This window comes from Camelus dromedarius, chromosome 7, assembly GCF_036321535.1.
Source record: "Camelus dromedarius isolate mCamDro1 chromosome 7, mCamDro1.pat, whole genome shotgun sequence".
Lineage (NCBI taxonomy): Eukaryota > Metazoa > Chordata > Mammalia > Artiodactyla > Camelidae > Camelus > Camelus dromedarius.
Window position 1 is genome coordinate 20583506 of NC_087442.1, and position 18161 is coordinate 20601666.

At 40.1% G+C, this 18161-nt stretch overlaps 1 protein-coding gene across 1 annotated transcript in view; it reads right to left on the reverse strand.

The window, feature by feature from the left end:
- The window catches only part of STRIP2 (striatin interacting protein 2), a 39863-nt gene continuing 21702 nt past the window's right edge, over window positions 1-18161 (reverse strand). The window contains exons 17-21 of the mRNA XM_010975647.3: window positions 15909-16009; window positions 12670-12736; window positions 5467-5571; window positions 4461-4665; window positions 1-2427 (exon numbers count right to left, since the gene is read on the reverse strand). Of these exons, the coding sequence (XP_010973949.3) occupies window positions 2177-2427; window positions 4461-4665; window positions 5467-5571; window positions 12670-12736; window positions 15909-16009 (729 nt within the window). The 3' untranslated portion in view covers window positions 1-2176. The remainder of the gene's footprint in view (window positions 2428-4460; window positions 4666-5466; window positions 5572-12669; window positions 12737-15908; window positions 16010-18161) is intronic.

Consider the following 18161-nt stretch of genomic DNA (forward strand, 5'->3'; position numbering starts at 1 on the left):
AATTTTTAATTTCAGTTCAATTTTCTTTTTATTAAAGTGCTTCAGTAGATAAACAGTGTTATCAACAATCAACACAAACTTTACTGAAATATTCACAAATAAGTCTTCTACTTTATAAATCACTCAAATAATATCCTATGTCATAACAGTAATCACCATTGGAAGTTGGTTACTCTGTACTTATTCCTAACCACACACATATATTTTCAAATTGGGAGATTCAAACCAGTTACTATTAACATATGGGACTGGCTGTCAGTACCTGAATGCTAGTCCCAGCAACTCAGTAGGAAAATGATGTGATTCGAAACAAATCACTTATTCTTGGTGCCTCACTTTTTCCCACCTGCACTGAAAATTAATCTTCCCTTAGCGGAGATTTATTAAAAAGTATGAAATGTTAAAGCTTAGCATACTTCTATGCCTCAGAAAGCATTCCTGTGCATATTTTTAAAAGGGTAGGTTATCTGTTCTTGACACAAATTAAATACTACATACTAATATTCAAAATAAAGGCAATTGTTCTTTCTTTGAAATTGTCTTTTCACTTAAGTCACAGTAAAATCATAGATTAATATAGAGTTCAATAATGATATACTCAGCAAATTATTTTAATTGCAATGGGGACTGCTGTCCTACTCAGGCAGAATTTACAGGTTATTTTAAATTCCATCCATTACATACTTACGTTCTTCATGACCACTCCATAAAAACAGAAATCCTGCTACCCTAAAGCACAAAGAGATGAAATCTAAGCTATAATCAGAGTTTTGGTATAGTTCCTTTGGAAATCATTGGTAACTCTGTCATGACTTCCAAGAGAGGCTGTGCTTGACAAAGGACAGAGTAAATAGGCTGATTTTGACTAGACCCCTGGCACAATTAAAGTGGTCTGGTCCTATCATAAAAAAGATTCAGTAGTGTGGTAGGGTGGGAGCACTTAAAACATAAGAGCTTGAAAATACAAATGATATAATTGTCAAGAGAGAAGAGAAATAAAATAATCCTGACTGAATCAGAAACTTTTCTAAAAATCTTGTTTCAGTTGGGAAGTATGTGACTGTGATGTAAAAGAGAGAGGTTTAAAGAAGTTGGTACATCAACCCTTATTTTTCAAAGAAACGTGTAATACTTCTAGGTAGAAGCAGTATTGCTTAATCTCCACATGACACTTTGAAACCGCTAGCAATAAAAAGGGAAAAAAATCATTAATCAACAGAGGAGAAAAAGAAAAATGGTAAGCTGTGATGCTCTCACTGTTCTATTCAATTAAAAAATAAATCGATCATGAGCACAAATGGACATGCCACCTCAACAAATAAAACCTCCTGTAGTTCACTTGTCATTTAAAAAGTGAATTGGCCGAAAAGGATAATTTTCTGCAATGTACTCAGTCATTTTAAGGCTGAAGTAGTTTCAGGAAAACATGAAACATCCTTAGAGGAGGCCTGACTCCTCATATTGGTTGTGGCAGAGCACTCCATGCCCTGTACACAGGGGAATAATTTTCACATTGAACTCAGACCTCTTAAGGAATAAAGAAAAAACACTTTACACAATATACCTTTCTAGAGCATGCAGTATTTAGGTAACAGTAGATCATCATCCTTTACAAAGGAGGTGCAGGTGCTGTAAAAACCACCTTAGAGCTAATGATTTTAGAAAGAGGTGAGTGTCAAAATTTTAAATTTAAAATACACACTTAATTTCAAAGTTGGGTTTGCCAAACCTCTGGTAATCCAAGGTGAGCAAGAAGAAAATGTTCTCCCTATTTTATGACCTGCACCTCCCATTACCTATAATGAATGCCATAGGTCAAATGCCACAGTAAACTTATCCTCACTCTTGGGGCTGGCAAAGGCTAATGCAGGGAGCGGTCCCACAAAAGAGCCTGTCCAGGACTGATCCAGCAGGAGTTTTCAAGGGCAATTGGGCACCCAGCTGACCCCAGGGCAAGTTGATCAATTTTTTATGACTCAGGAGCCCAGCCGGGTACTATCTTCAGGCCTAATAGCCCCCAGAATAGTCTTGAACAACACTGGATGCCCTTGAGCTGGGCCAGCTTTCCCCTGGACAAGCACTCCTAGAGCTGGAAACAAAGGCTGAATGGGCAGGGTAGGCAGAGCACCATTTATTGGAGCCAACCCCTATCTGTCAGATGCTTGTTGACAAGAGCTCAGTGATTCTGGAGCAGCTCCTCCCAACAGATGGGCTGTGAAAATACCTCTCTCTCCAGCCAGAGCTCATATGAATAGTGGAAATCCTCAGGCAGATCCAACCTCTGCCCCAGCACACTCTGCAAGCAGTTATCTACAGGTGAAAACTCAGAGTCCTGGGGTCTGTCATACCGGCGGCTGTTAAAAGCCTCAATGTTGGCCCTCAAGGTGCATTCTTCTGCTTGGAAGTCCCACGGCCTGGCATCGATGTCTGTGTTGGGAAGACAGGAAGAAAAAGATGTATACAACTCAGGACACCGCTCCTCTTAGCAGAAAGCATGGTCTATGGGATACCAACAATGGAACTGCTCAGAATTTCCTTTTTTGTAAAGAGCAATGTACAAAGTAAGTATATAACATGCTGCCACTCAGGTTTAAAAAATGCTTATATATGCAGAGACTATCTTTGGAAGAGTCTGGAAACTGGTTAACAGTGATTACCACTGAGAAAGAAATGAGGGCCCCGAAGGAGGAAGACTTCTTTTTATTGTATTTTCTTTTTATTATTTCACTTTCTTAGAAGATATATATATTATATTTTCCAAAACAGCAACTCAGTTCTCTTTATTGATGTCTCCTCGGGGATGGGTGTTTCTCATTTGAATGAAATCACCAGTTTTCAAGGAATCGTAAGAGGCAGGAAGGGGCACAAGAAGGAGAATCAGAATGGAGCAATTACTGAAGACTCTCCTGATTCCCTGGGACCTCCCTCAGCACATGATAAATCTATTTTATTTGGCAGCTTATGTTAAGAGTATGAGGTGAAGGCTTCCAAGGAAGTGAAAGCAGAAAACAAGCTGCTTTGCTTCTATTTATCCCTCTTAGACTCTTATTTCAGGGCCAGAGATACATATTTCCCAGACCTTTTATGGCCCATACTCAACAAGTACAGTTTGGGTTTGGGCTCATGATGGCAGCAGCAACAGAAGTGCCATTTGCAGGATAAAACATTTCCACGTTTTAAAATCGACAAGAATTTAGATAGTTAATTGTGCTTTATGTCTTATAGTAGAAGTTGCATCCTGGCTTGTTATCTGCCAATCATATGCTTCCCTTAGTTCTCTGAGCTCTTTACAGCAGTTCAGGGAGGTGACAAACCCCAGCAAAGACAAGTCATTAGTCAACTAACCATGAACTCTCAAACACAATTATGCAAATAATGGTCAAATCCCACTACAGCAAATGTCAATACAATGAAACAAGCTCTCCAAAATAAAGTCTTCCAACTCCAGTCAGCCTACAATATCTTGGTAGGTCAACCAGATGTATAATGTCTCCTGATGTGAAGCAATAAGCAGTTCGTTATAGTGCATTACTAGAATGTACTACAGCCAAAATTGTTTTATTGAATTCATCAAAACTTTAGATCTATCTTAGTTTACAGGTAATACCAGAAATAGAGAAATAAGGTAAATTAAACCACAAAGAAGCAAGCAGACAAATCCAGAAGGTAGATATTCTGCAGAACAACTGTCTCAGTTCTTCAATTAAGTCAGTGTTATGGAAAAAAAAAACCCCAAAAAACCCCAAAACCAAAAAACACAAAACCCTGCAGATTCGAAATAAAAGGTTATAACAACCAATGGAATTTGCAGTCCTGGGTTGGATCATGACTTGGAAAAAATAGCTTTAAAGAACATTTTGGGGCAACTGGGGAATTCTGAACATGGACTTGTTTATTAGGTAAAATGAAAATGTACTGATATGGAAAGGTGGAGATAATGTTAACCAAAAAGAGAAGACTATAAAATAGCATACACAATTTATTTTCATTTAAATAAAATGTACATGTATATGTAAAGAAAAAATCTGGAAGAATATACACAAGATTTTAGTGGCAATTTTGAGGTGGTACAAATATGGCATAATTATGGTAATATATATGGTAATATAGTAAAATGTTTGCTTACTTGTATTTTCTAACTGCTTTGTAATAATAAAAGGTTATCTTAATTTTAAACATTTCTCAGAGAAACATGTCACTTAAAGGAATGTTTTGGAAAGGGGCAATTATCGCTCAATTTACTTGTTTTATAAAATGGATTTTCGTAGTTTACATAGGACAGAGTACATGCTGGAATTTGGGGCAGTGCCTTAAGGTTTGTTTCATCAGCACCTGACTATAATCACATATTTTCTCATCTAAAATATGTAACAGTTCATACCAAAAGAGTAGAGATGTTTATTTAGTTTTGTTTAAACACTGGGCAACTTCTAAAGGTCAAAAGCTCTGAGAAAACTCACCATTCCCATAAGCCCAGTCATCATTCATGCGGTGGCGTACTTTCTGGTAAATGGCTGACATCGTTTTCATGTTGCTTTTCCTCCACTGGCGCCCCAGGTACTTGGTCTGTATTTTTAGCAGCTTTAGGACATAAAGTTGCAGCATGGCCTGTTTGACCTTGAGGGCCCGCTTTAAGATTGGAGCAGATTTAAACACTACCAGCATCTGCCCATTTAAAGAGGGGTGGGAGTGAAGAAAGACAGATAAGGATCGAAAGTTTCTTAGAATTTCCAGCTCACAAATTAAGACAAACCTGGCTAACCTCAGACTACCCTGGGAGCTTTGGGAAATCTATGGCCCAGGCTCCACTTAGACTTAGTCTTTAAGAACAGAGAGGAACCACTCCATTTATATTTCACAATTCAAAATTTCTAATATTCAAAGTGCAAAAATATCTTGCCAGCCATACATCCCATTTCCACTATTACCAGTTTCCTGTGTATCTATTTATTGAAGCATAGTCAGTTTACAATGTGTCAATTTCTGGTGTACAGCATAATGCTTCAGTCATACATGAACATACATATATTCATTTTCATATTGCCTCATTCATTTTAATGGTTGTGTTAATACTCTATTGTAAGGATATACCATAAATTATTTAACCAGTTGCTCCCATATAAATGAGCATTTAGCCTGTTTCCAATCATTCATGATTACAAATAATGCTGCAATGAATAATTTGAGGCTTGTATCATTTGGGATGTGTGACTGTAATAAAAAAACAATGCTAACCTCCCTACCAGAGCTGCCCTCAGGGAGGGTACATATTCAGTTCCCTGAAAAGAAATGGACCGGTAAATAATTATTTCATATAGAATAAATGCCCAGAATTAGGAAGTGCCAAATCTTATGGAGCATTTAGTGTCTATCTATTGAGCTCGCAATGCATAAAGTCCATATTTACCAAAGATTAAAAAAAAAAAAATCAGTTAGCTGGACACCATGATCTGAAGCCCAACTCACCATGGTCCTGGAATGCTTCCATTTGGTCAGTTTATTGAGCAGCCTCAGAAGGTTAATGCAGGAAAAGAGGTTCCTCCAGCAGAACTGGTTGTTGTCTCCAGCTTCCTGTAATAAGAGATGCCCATCATTATCTCAACACCTCCAAGGCTTTTCTTCCCACAAAAGTCTGGAAGTCACTGTTGGTCAGTTTAGGTGAGGCCTTCCACAGAAAATGCTACCTCCTTTCCATCCTTCTCTTCACATACTGAAGCTCAAAGCAAGCAATTTTCTTCACCTGAAAACACACAGCTGCCAATCCTGGAAGACACTGTACCTAGAGCAAGTACTGGTGAGAAAGATGATATCTGAACACAGGAACTTCACTGAAGCAAGCTTTCTGCTTGAGGATCAGAAAAGAGATGATAGAATTTTACCCCATATACTTTGCACTTAAGTAAGCTATGTTTGTAACTGTTAGGAGTTATTCTGGTAGATTTCAAACTATGTTAGATGGATCTGATATTCATTATAGTTGAATTTTTTAAAATCAACCCCCACCCTCCTTTATCAAACCATATTGCAGTAAATTGCTTAATTCTCTAGCATGGAAGGAAAAACGGCAGATGGTTAATTCTAACCAGGTGTTTCTCTTGAATGTTTCTTGATAGCTTGTGAGCACTCAACCAGAGATAACAGATGGATGTCAGATCAGAAACAGGTATCTACTCATAGAAACATCTCTCAGTAACAAAAATAAGAGCCCTTTTGGATTTGGGGGCCTATAAATATATTTTGGTGTCAGAAGCTATATAAATCAATGAGCACACATGGTGGTCAAACTAACATCTTGGGAATTCCTCACATCTACAAGGTAAGAGGAAATGTAGGAGTGGGAGATGTGTAGAAGTGAGCTGCTGTCTGGTGAATGGAAGATTACACCCTTCTCTTCCAAATTAGCTTGAAGCAAGCAAAGCAGACACACATCAGTTGTAGAATGAACAGCCAAGATTTTTGAGACTATTAGTTTCTCCTAAGAAATAAGTAAGACTGAGGATCAAAAAGTTGCAGGGAGACTTTTAAGAAATATTATTTAGAAATAACGTTCTCCTTCCTGTAGTAAACGTTCAATATTGTATTTAGAACTAGTCCCAGGAGAACCATCTGTTTCATTCTAAGAGAAACTTCCATGGGAGTTTCCACTCTAGTGCATTAGCTAATCTGGCTTGCCCCAAACAGATCAGATTTTATAGATGTTATATCTTGTGTGGCTGACAGAGACAAACTTATAAATGTTTATTTTTTAAAAAGGAGCAAGGGCAATAAAAAACATATGCGAGAGGTAAGTCTATTTCCTCTGTGGGCTTCCTTTATTCTGACTTCTAATATGGCAGCATCATTAAAAGCACTGCATTCCTTAGCACCTCAAAGAATAGGGGTGGGGGCATGGCCTTACAAAAGAAGCAACGGAGTAGGCACCAGACACCTGGGTTATGGCTTTAGCTCTAGCTGTATCATCTTAGGCAAGTAATTTCCCTGTTTCCTGTGAGAGGCTGAACTAAGATAACTTTTAAGGTCCTTTTAGCTCCGACCATTCAATAATTCTATGATTTACTTTCTCCAGTTGGCTTAAAAGTTTAAGTTTTGAGTGAGAGTAAGCTGACTGTGACTGCCTTTTCTTCAGAGCTCAGTCTCAAGAGTCCCAGGAGCCGCTCCAGTCCCCTCCTGAAGCTAGTCTCACCTGCCCAGGGCCTTGCTCTCCTTCCTTTCTAATAATGCCTCCTTGGTGACTACAACTAGCCCCACTTCTTGCACCACCAGATGCTGTCTGGAGCGGGCACTGAAAGCACACATGCTGGTCAGTGCTCTCTCTGGATAGCTGAGCCCAGGCGTGTTGTCTCCTTTGCCTGCAGCAGCAGGCTCTACATGGACCCTGCTCAAGACTTCTTCCTTTTTCCAATCCAGCAAATAATCTTTTTTCCCGGAAGTCCTTTTAGCTCCATGGGGCCCTTTCCAGATTTGCCATACTTGAGGGTTTTTTCCTTTAAAGTTCATTTAAGGCAAGTCTCCTTCTTCTTTTCTTTTTCTTTTTTTTCAGGACTCTGCATATAAAGTAAGATACAAACTTCTGTGGGGGATATATTTTGTTAACAGCAGCACTTGGCCATGTTCTCTTGTTCCTGGTACTTAGCACTATCCAAAGCAAGACCTTTACTTACGTTTGGTCAGCTAAAATTAAAAAGAAAACGTTTGCCCTTAGTTCCACTCTCACAAATAAATATTTGTTTGCATGCACTTTGGGTCTGAAGATTCAGTTCAGGGACCACATTCTACTCTTCCAGAGAATCTCTAAGGCAATACAAGGGTTTGTTCTCAAAGATCCATCCATAGCTCAGCCTAGTGACTAAGCCAAATAAAAACCCAGGCTTAAGCAAATTAAGTGGTTATTTAACTCAGATGGTTGTGGAAAGAAAAAACAGAATGTTTCTTCCTTTTGTACAGAGGAAATCAGATTGGTTAGGATCTGAACACTATAAAGGAGTTAGCTGTTTTAGTCCAATTCTGTTATCCATAGAAGCAAAACCTGAGGCCCAGAAAGAGGAAGGCGGTTTGGCCAAGGTCATATGGTAAGTGCCCCAACCAGGGCTTGAACCTAGATCTCCAGTACTCACAAATTCTAAAACTTTGTCTTTATTTACTGTTCATCTTCTGGTTGCACTTCTGGAGTCCTAGACACAAATTCCTAAGAGAAAATTTGGTTTGATTCTCTAATTTCTCAGCTTCTTGCAGACTTAATAGCAACAACAAAATAGTGAGGTTTCCTGCTTTTAAGGGGAGCGACTGAGCCATTAAAGAGGTGCTGCTAAGTGTTAAATCTAGTACATTTCAAATCGTCTCAACAGCTTATTGACGTCTTGAAGTGATGATTACTACTTTCAGATCGAAAACCAGCTCAACGAGAAATTGAAATTATTAATATTAACTTAGTCTTTTTCAATGAATCTAGAATTTTAGAGTCCAAGGAAAGTTGATGCTCATATAGTGGTCCAATCTCTCCTTTTATACATGAAACACCTACAGCTTGCAGGAAACTTGCTCAAGATCACTTCGAGCTGTAGTGGCAAAGCCAGGTCTGTCTGTCTTGTCTATACTACAAACTAGTCTATTTCTTTCCTTTGGGCTTCAGATTTTTCATGCCATGTCAGCCTGGCATTTATTTAAACCTACTTGCAAAAACATTTGCTAGGTTATAATACTTAGAGATTGAAAACTCACAATAATAGCCATTTCTTGGTAAATGGTTCTTTTAATTTCTTTATTATGGTTCACATAGCTGAAAGTGAAGTCATTTTTAGCTTAGATTTTCTTTTCCTACAGTGTCTTAGAATAATTTCCTTATCATATGGATTTCTGAAAATTAAGTTACTGCTAGATTAAGGACCTAGATCTAGGTATCGTAAGAGAGTTAACAATTCTCAAAAGTAGTGTGAGGGGGTAACGAGGAAGGAGAAAAGAAAATTTCAAAGTCATTTGGGGAGTTTTAGCAAACTGATTGTGCCCTGGGGAAGCACCGGGGTATGTGAATTTGAAAATCACCCCAGAGATTCTAATCTCCTTTCACACCCACTACAGAAATGCTGACCAACAGGGAAATTGATAAAATGCTAAAAATCCATTTGTCCATGGTCTTTCCCCTGTATAAATACCTCATGGAAAATGGACATATACCTTATGATGTGTTCACATTTTATCTAGGATGGAGAAACAATAGTGCTAATGGCATTATTGGTTTTAAATAGTGATGGTGAATGTCAGAGGTCATTCAGCTTTGTATTTACAGAGGTCACAAATCACTGGCTAAATAGTGCCTGCTAGGAATGCTAGAGAACTGAACACTTGAACAGAAAGAAAACAAAAATCAAAATAATAACAACAAAAGTCTTCTGGGATATCTGTAAATATCTAGATTAGGAAGTCAGGAAAACTAAATTTGATGAGGATAGATTAAAGGATCAGGTATATAAATTTAAGTTACGTGAATATATTTTCACAGGTCTTTCTGAATATCAATCAAACCCAAATTTGAGGAATGCCAAACATTTCTTTGCAAATGGCTAGTGACCCACTGCTTTAGACAACACTTCACTACTCCACCTGTTTCCCTATCAGTAGAGGGTGGGATTGGGAAGATTCTTAGAAACTTCTAGCTCTGATACTCAATAACTCCCAAATAGAATGTATGTTTATTTATAAATTATAAATGCACTGTTATAATAACATGATGTATGTTATAAAGTACACATAAATATAGAAAGTAAAAAGGATATTAATACATTTAAAAGATCTGACATAGCCCACCCCTAAAGCATCATGTTGCACATCCTACTCTTCCTACCACTGCTCTAACCACCCCCCCTCCCCCCGGATGCTGAGCTTCCTACAGTATTTGTTGAGGCCATACCCACTGCCTTCTTTGGGAACCTCCTTCTAAGGACCATACCTAACTTCCACACAATCATACATTCCCCATCTGTCTCTTATGTTTGGAATTTAATTTGGTTTTTTCCTAGTTTAGTGGATTGAATTTGAATATAGACTTTTGGAGATCCAGAAATTGTAAGCCTTCCTACACCAGGTGGGTGAGGAAACTGTTCAGTACATGGGTAAAAATGGCCTACTGCTGAGCTAAATATTTTGACAAAATGAGAAGACTTTAGAAATTAATGTGCCATTAACGTTGCCTTTATTTCATGCCCATCTTATGTGTAGTTGGAGTTCCAAATGAAGTTGAACTCAGTTCAAATCCAGAAAACAGAAAGTATGAATCAAGACTACCTTAGCCAAGTAATTCCACTTCTGGAATTTATCTTAAGGAAATAATGAGAGATGAGGTCAAAGATTCATGTGCAAGGATGTTCATTTTGAAGTTATACGAAGAACACTGAAATAAATACCCAGCAATAGTAGAAATCGATCATTTAAAAAAATTAAGTAGTGGAATATTATGTGTAGCTATTAAAAATTATGTTCTCAAGAATGCTTAATAAAATCATATTATGAACATTTAAATTTTATTGTATGAATTGAAACATGTAAAGTCCTTATTTTCTTAAATAATATGTGTGTATATATATATAAGTGAATATATACATATATATGGTTAACTGCCACAAAATATTAACAGTGGTTATATTTGGGTAATATAACTAGGGTATTTTTATTTTTTCCTCATAATTTTCTGTATTTCTCCAATTTTCTGCAATAGTATATGTCAATTTTAAAATCAGGAAAATACTTAAAATGTTTAAGAAAATCCTATACACTTAGAGTGCTATATATTTTTTGTGTTTACAATTAATTCACTGAGCCTGAAAAAGAGATAAGTTTTACTCATATAAACACTAGTCCTTTCTGAGTGCAGAAGCCATCAGTTTAGATAAGCAAACCACTATATTGAGGATCTATGTGGAGTTAACTTGCTACTTAAATCCATGATTGGGCTCAGGGAAGAACTTCTAAGAGCAAGTAAAAAAAAAAAAAAAAAAAAAAAAAAATCTGTGGTTACCAAATAAAACCACCAGGTGCCACTGTTGCTTCACAGAAGGACAGAAATACCTAGCATGAATCTTTTTCATTAAGAATGGACACATGCTTCCACTCTTAGATAATAATAAAGACTTCTCAGAGGCATAACAAGTATTTCGATAATTTTATGCTCATATCCCAAAATGTCAATTGGAAGAGAGATGAAAGTGTAGTTCCTATCGATTCCTACTTATGGGATTGAGAAAAGAGGTCATAAAAGCTGACTTTATGTTTTGAAATAACCTACTAATGGTAGAGTTTTAATGCTATCTGTGTAGCACCGTTTCCGTGAGAAAGTGCATTCCTCATTCCAACTCTGAAAGGCAGGGATGCAAGTCTCCACCCTGGCTCTGCTGCTTTCAACTGTGAGGTTTTGGTAGTTAATTAACTTCTGCATCTATAAAACACTAATGCCAACCTCATACAGTTGTTTTAAAGATTGAATAACATCATAAACAGGGTTAGACAACTTATTACCTCTCCCTGCAGGGGTAAGAGGCTCCCAGCTTCCTTCACTGCTGAGACCACATCTAAATAAAACACGGACTCTCTACCTCCAAGGTGCTAGACTTGGTGTCTCAGGACGAGAGTCTTTCCCTAATTCAGGGTCTGTCATCTAATGAGAAGTAGACCTGACAAGCCACTTTATCCAATAGGCCCTCAGGTTTCTTATCTTTGAAATAAGTGGTTGAGCCAAATGGCTTTTAGGTCCCCTCCAGCCAAGAATCCTGTGGTTCTATGAAACTTTTGGCACAGAAGGTAACATTCTACTTTCACACAATATACTTTTCTGATGTGACATTTTGCAGGTATTAAAGTTGGGGGACAAGGGGTGGGGGCACACATGGGTGCCATCATCAGATCATTTATTGAGCTTCTTCCATGTACTGAACATGGTGCTAGACTCTGGGGATATAAAAATGAAGATGATACTGTCTCTTCCTTTAAGGAGTTTTCAGTCAAGTGGAGAAACAGATATAGATGAAAATTACAGTGCAGCAGGGTAAGGGTATGGGCTGAGGCATATCTAAGGAGCTGCAGCCACACATGATGAGGTAAACACTCGATCTGCAACATGCTGTTGATCACTCAGTTTCACAGGATTCAGAATAACTCTGAGGGATTTTTTTCTGATTTGCCTAGAGCTGTTTCCAGCACGAGGAACTTTCTGGGTCATCTTTCTGTGATCATACCAACTTTCACCTCAGAGAGACCTAAGCAAGGTATTTTCTGAAGCACATACTCTTGGGTTTTATAACCGGTATGAAAATGAGAACAGCCTGTAGCATGGCAGACAGAAGACAGATGACTGCTTTAGGCTAGACCAGAAGAGATTCTCCTGCCATTGAGCACAGATGTTCACGTTCAATTTCAGTCCCATTATCTTTCTAAATTTCCTCTCCTCCTTAGTGTTTTTCACTGACCCTTTTCTCTACAAATGCTATGCTCAGCTTTTCCAAATCTTTCTCAACTGGGTCAGCAGCTCTGAACCTCTACTGCCCCTGTGCTCTTGCCAATATGCCTTTATTGACCTGAGACTCCCAAACCAGGGCATTAATGGGCTGGAGAAGAAAAGGAAGAGCAAATACCAACCTCTGCCACTTGGCAATTTCAAAGGCTACCAAATCCCCATCTGCTTACCAGACTCTCCGTAGTAAGCTCCGGCAAATCCTGGATGGTACAGCAAGGGTAATCCAGGACCGAGATGCTGCAAGATGCAGAGATAAGGACAGGCTTTAGGTAAATGGCAATGGCAGGAAACAGCTACATCTGAAAGGGCAGGCATTCTCTCTCTTCAGCAGGCCTCATTCTTGTCCCAAATTGCTTAGTGACTTCAGCTGAAACTGAGGGTTCTGGTGCGAGGCAACTCCACATCCAGTTTCCTTTCCTTATAGCCTTGAGAGGAACCAACAGAGTTCTTTCACCCTGGCCCCCACCTGGCAGAGGCAAGAGAAAGCAGAAAGAGAGCCCCTATATAGCCACCTTTCTCCTCCTTTTTTTTTTTTAAAGGAATACATAAGCTTGTGTGTATTTGTGTTTGAATTTAAGTGTTTATGCACTAATAAAACTGTGCTCCCAGAGATACTGCTCAAACTTATCCCACTTAATAACCACATGTGGATGTGAGGATGAAAAGAAGACCTCTCTTGTGTCTCTTACCAGATGTCCTGAAAGCCAGAAACTCTGGGGAATGATCACAGAAGCCACTGCTAGAGGAAGCTTGAGACAGGAGACAGCTTCCTGCAGCAGGGCCAATCTAGTAGCTCAAAAATGGTAATAGCATTTGCTCCCAAAACCGACAGTGGGGAACTGCCAGGGAGCTGGAGTCTCTGTGGTGAGCCCAGGGAAGCAGGCATGAGTCAGTAGGGGAAATAAGGCACTGCGTGATGACAGGGACACAGTCACTCAAAATGACAGCTCTCTTTTTTTCCTCTTCTCCCTTCTTCATTGGTACAATGCAGAATTTTAGACTCGCTAATTTTTAATGCTCCTTCTGGTTCCAACATTCCATGAGGGTTTAAACACCAATCCATCTGATCTAGAGCAGCTGGAAATGGACAAAGGCTGTTGGCAAAGTAGAGGCTGTAAAGAGGTATAGGATTCCTTGGACCTGTCTCTACACTTCAAAAGTCAAACCTTCTATCCAAGCAAAAGGCAACAATTTATTGGGCTAGAAACGCTGACTTTTGTCCAAGGAATCCACATAGATAACCTAAGTGGACCAGGGTAAGAGAGGAGAGGGCTGTGGATCTACCTACAGTGTTGCTCATCATCCTGCTTCACACTACTGGGCTCTCCCAGGGTTGCCAGATGCGTACTGTTCCATTAGGATAAACCTCCTTGGCTGCCTTATCCACTTATCTACCCACCTCCCACTGACAAAGCCCCATGGCAAAGTAGGTAGTGGCAACCAGGAAATGAGGGCGAGAAATTAAAGATGGATTTGTTCCAATCTCAGTGTATGAAATTCTAGCCTGAGGGGCTAGATAAAATAAAGTTACAAGTTTCTAGCCTGACTAGATTGTAAGAGCTGTGAGGAAACTGGGCAAAAATGAGCTGCGGGTCCTCGAGTTCTTGGGATCATGCAACAGTAAAGCTTATGGGCGATGCACAAGGGGACCTCTGTACCCAGGTCAACCTCAGCTAGTGGTATAGTCTGGCACTGCTCCCAGTTCCAAGTTGAACATGATGTACACCTACTGGGTTGTCTGTGCCCTGCTTCTAGGCCCATGGTGCAGGGGGTCATTTAGGTCCTGAACCCTGATCCCCCCCAGCCACAGTTGATTGATCCAAGGGTGGACATCTAATCCTGGGAATGTGGGACAAGGACTGAGAGCCAATTCAGTCTCCGAAGTGGCACTGGAATGTGTTCAGCTCATGTGGGCGTATTTCACCAAGTGGCTCAGTGGAGGGCTTCCTGGGCTTGCTACACTACAGAGCTACAGGCCCAGAGCTACATCTCTGTCATAAGTTCCTCAAGACGACATACCGCCCATTTTCTCCTAGTAAATTCACATTCTGTGTGAGCCAGGTCCAGCTGGTTTTGGTTACTTATACGAAGAGGGTTGACTGATACACACAGGTACCTTCATGAAGCTGTGGCCCTTACCCAGCCCAGCTTTCACTTTCATTTTCCCTGGTAACCCAACTAGCATGTCTTAAGTGGCATTTTTAAGGGGGCTGGTACACAAGTTTCTCTGTAATTAGGAAAAAAAAAAATTCTCCAATGCTTCTTCCAAACAGGAAAGGTAAAGCACTCTCATATAAGTTTACCTTAACTAATGCTTACAAAAGCTCTCTGATATAGTCAGAATAGGTATCAGTCTCATTTTAAAGATGAAAATACTATGGCTCAGAGAAACAAAGTATCTTACACTTGAGATTACACAGCCAGCACATGGCAGATCCAGGTCAGGAATTCACACCTTGTGACTTCAGGGTCCCTGAGTGTGTGGCTTAAACCACATATAAGTAGGCTGTCTCTCCAGGGTGGAGTTTCAGGCAGTACTGACAGACATCTCCTTGTTCCTCTCCAGTCACTTCAAGTGTCAGGTCAGCCTTATTCTACTTTAGGCTTTGCCTCTGGTAAAGCACTTCTGGTAAACTCCACTGATTAAAATGCTTCTAGTTTTTGTGAAAGAAGCAAACTGAGGAGCAAGGATCCTCCCTACTCCTCTCTGTTAACCTCCCAAGTCCCCACTTGGCTGGAACAATCCACAGCAACTGTGATCAGAAAGCAATCTGTGTTTTGATCCTGCCTCTGCTGCTTACTTAAGGGGGTCTCGCTAGCATGTTATCCTTAAGCAAGTCAGTTAACCTCTCTGAATTTGTTTCTGAATTGGTGAAATGGGAAAAGAACTTGATGTGTTTATCTCTTAGCACTGTTGAGGAGAGTAAATGAAATAATGGACATGAAAATACTGTATTTTTTTAAACTACAAATTAATCTAAGTAAAGGTCTATTATTTACCTTCAGTTACAGATTCTGTGTAACACTACAGTTTACAAAGTAGTGTAACTGATCCAACTTATGACATACTAAAATCAGGGCTGGCCAGACAAGTAGGCTGCTTCATAAAAAACATTATCTGGATCCTTCTGCCACAGGGCTGAAATTTCATCGTTGCAGTTTCATTTCTTTGAGTCATGGCATTTTCAGTTTTCAAAACTATTAAACTATTAAAACACAAATATCCTTGTGAAGAGGTCAAATCATACACCCCATCAGCTAACACTTTAAGGGAATTAAATTTGACAGTGCCAGTTCTAAGATATAAGGGACCTGGGACACCAGGAGAACTGAAAGGCAGCTCACAGACAATGCAATTTCTCACCAGCCCAAAATAGCCCTTTGAAATAAACCTGTCCACAGCCCCTACCTGTTTTTGGCAGTGATGTAGGACAAGATATTTTGATTGAAGAACTTCAGGATCAATGGAATACAGTTGGCAAATACCAAGTGTTGTGATACATATTCAAACTGAATTAAAAAGATAAGCAGAAAGGGAGCTTATTTGAGGGAGAATAGAAGGTCTGTATGAAAAAAAAGGAGGGGGGAAGCAAGTACAAGTCTAATATCCATTCCTAAGAATATCCACTGTCTACTTGTGTTATCAGGCTTCCTGTCTGGGAAGTGGGGAGAGCCATCTTCAGCTAGCTCATCCTACATAGAAAGGGACAATCTGCAGTGTATGTTCACTGCAAGCACCTGACCAAAAGCACAAAACATAAACAAGTCAGAAAGAAAATCCACTCCAGATAAATAGAAAGAATTGCTGTGAGATTTGTTCCTAAGCTCTACAGGAAAGGAAGGCTCCCTGAGGGGGTTGTCTTCCATACCAAAGCTCTGGTTCACAGTATTTCAACTGCGATTGATATAGCAGGAACAGGTGCAGCCTGGTCCCAGCAAGTGCTGGCATCACTCAGTCAGGATGGATACGGCGCACAGTAACCAAATGAACCACTGGAATGTGGGCTCCAGTGCAAGTCTGGTTCACTGTATTAGCCTCCATACTTACAATATCAGCATTTTAATGAATGAATCAACAAGAGTCCTTCAGTCAACATACACTGCACTGAGAGTAAGTTCAAGATCTCTTTGATGGGCTAAACACCAGAACACAGAACTCCATTTTGCTCTCTTGAATTGGGTTGGGGTTTACATCCAGGAAGACCTATTGGGGCAGTGTCATGGAGTTGTGTCACCTGAATTTTGCCTATGATATACACTAAGGAGCATCTGACAGTTTGTTTCCAGATCCAAAACCTAGACTGCTGGGACAGTGCAGAAACTGGGTTGAAAAAGCAGAGAAGTGTAGTGTTTTAAATCCCTTAGCCTTTCCTGATCACCAAGAAGTGGCCCTGCCAGCAAGGTCAGCTGCCCTCGGCCCCAGGTGTGTGGTTGGACGTAAGGAGTCAGCTTGTGTTGCCCATTTTTCTCTTCTGCTCAAGTATTTTTTCCATGGCAGCTGACCCTGGATATTTTCCAAGGCTTCAGATGAAGGAGCCAATACATACCTACTATCAAGTGATGGAAAACATTTTTCAGTTTGAGACATGTCTGTAGCCTTGTCAGGATTCACTGACACATTCTGGCAAGGCCCATTAAGCCACCCACCTGTCTGGCTGTTGATCCACATACTGCCCACTAAGAGAAGCAGACAGGAACACACATCCACAGTTCTCTGTTCTTTCTACTAGGCACACTCTCTCTCACTCACCCATCCTTACTCTTCCCAGCCCTGCTGCTGCTCAGCAAACATTGGCAGAAGAAGGGTGAGCATTCAGAGTACCCTAACACACCCTAAGATGTGTCTGAATGTACTAAAGTGGAGAAATATCCTGGTTTTACTGTCGAACCTGCCATGGACACAGACCCTGCAGGGGCTTCCCTGCTGAGGACCTGCTCTTCTACCAACAAGCTTGGTTCTCACTTCTTAGGAGGAAAATGGGGCAGAGCCTCTGTGCAGGAATGAGAAGACTCCCTCCCCTCTTCATGTCTCACCACAGAGAACATCCATTCACTGCCCCATGTTCTCCTGTATCTTTGCAATACCTGTAGCCAAGTCCATACTCTTAGCATGGCAAACAGGCCTTCATGGAGAAGCAGGTTCTTATCCTTTCTTAGCCTCAGTGGATAAAAGAAGGCTCACTTCATAGAGTTGAGAGAATTAAATGAGATCCTTCATGAGCTTAACAGAGAGCCGGGCACATTGTAAGTACTCAGTAACTGTGTGCTATCAGATGTATTATGATCTGCTGCTCCCTGTTGGCCTCTCCAGCTTCAAGTATCACCAGACCTCCCCACCTCCCTCCACCCCAGGCAGAACTAGGGCTACATTTAATCAGTTCCCAAAGGTACTTTGCTCTCTCCCCTCCGGATTTTCACAAATTAGCTTTTCTGCTTGAAATGCTTCCTGTCCTTCCTGACAACTCCTATATCCTGGATAACATCTGTTTCTTTCAGACTCAGGTTGGAAGTCACCTCTTCTCCACCTCAGGTTGGATTAATTGTCTCCATAGCAGCCAGTGCTTACCTGGATCACAGTACTTATCACTCATAACTGGCTATTTATATATCTGTATCCTTTACAAAACTTCAAAGCCCTTAAGAGCCAGAACTCTTATACAGA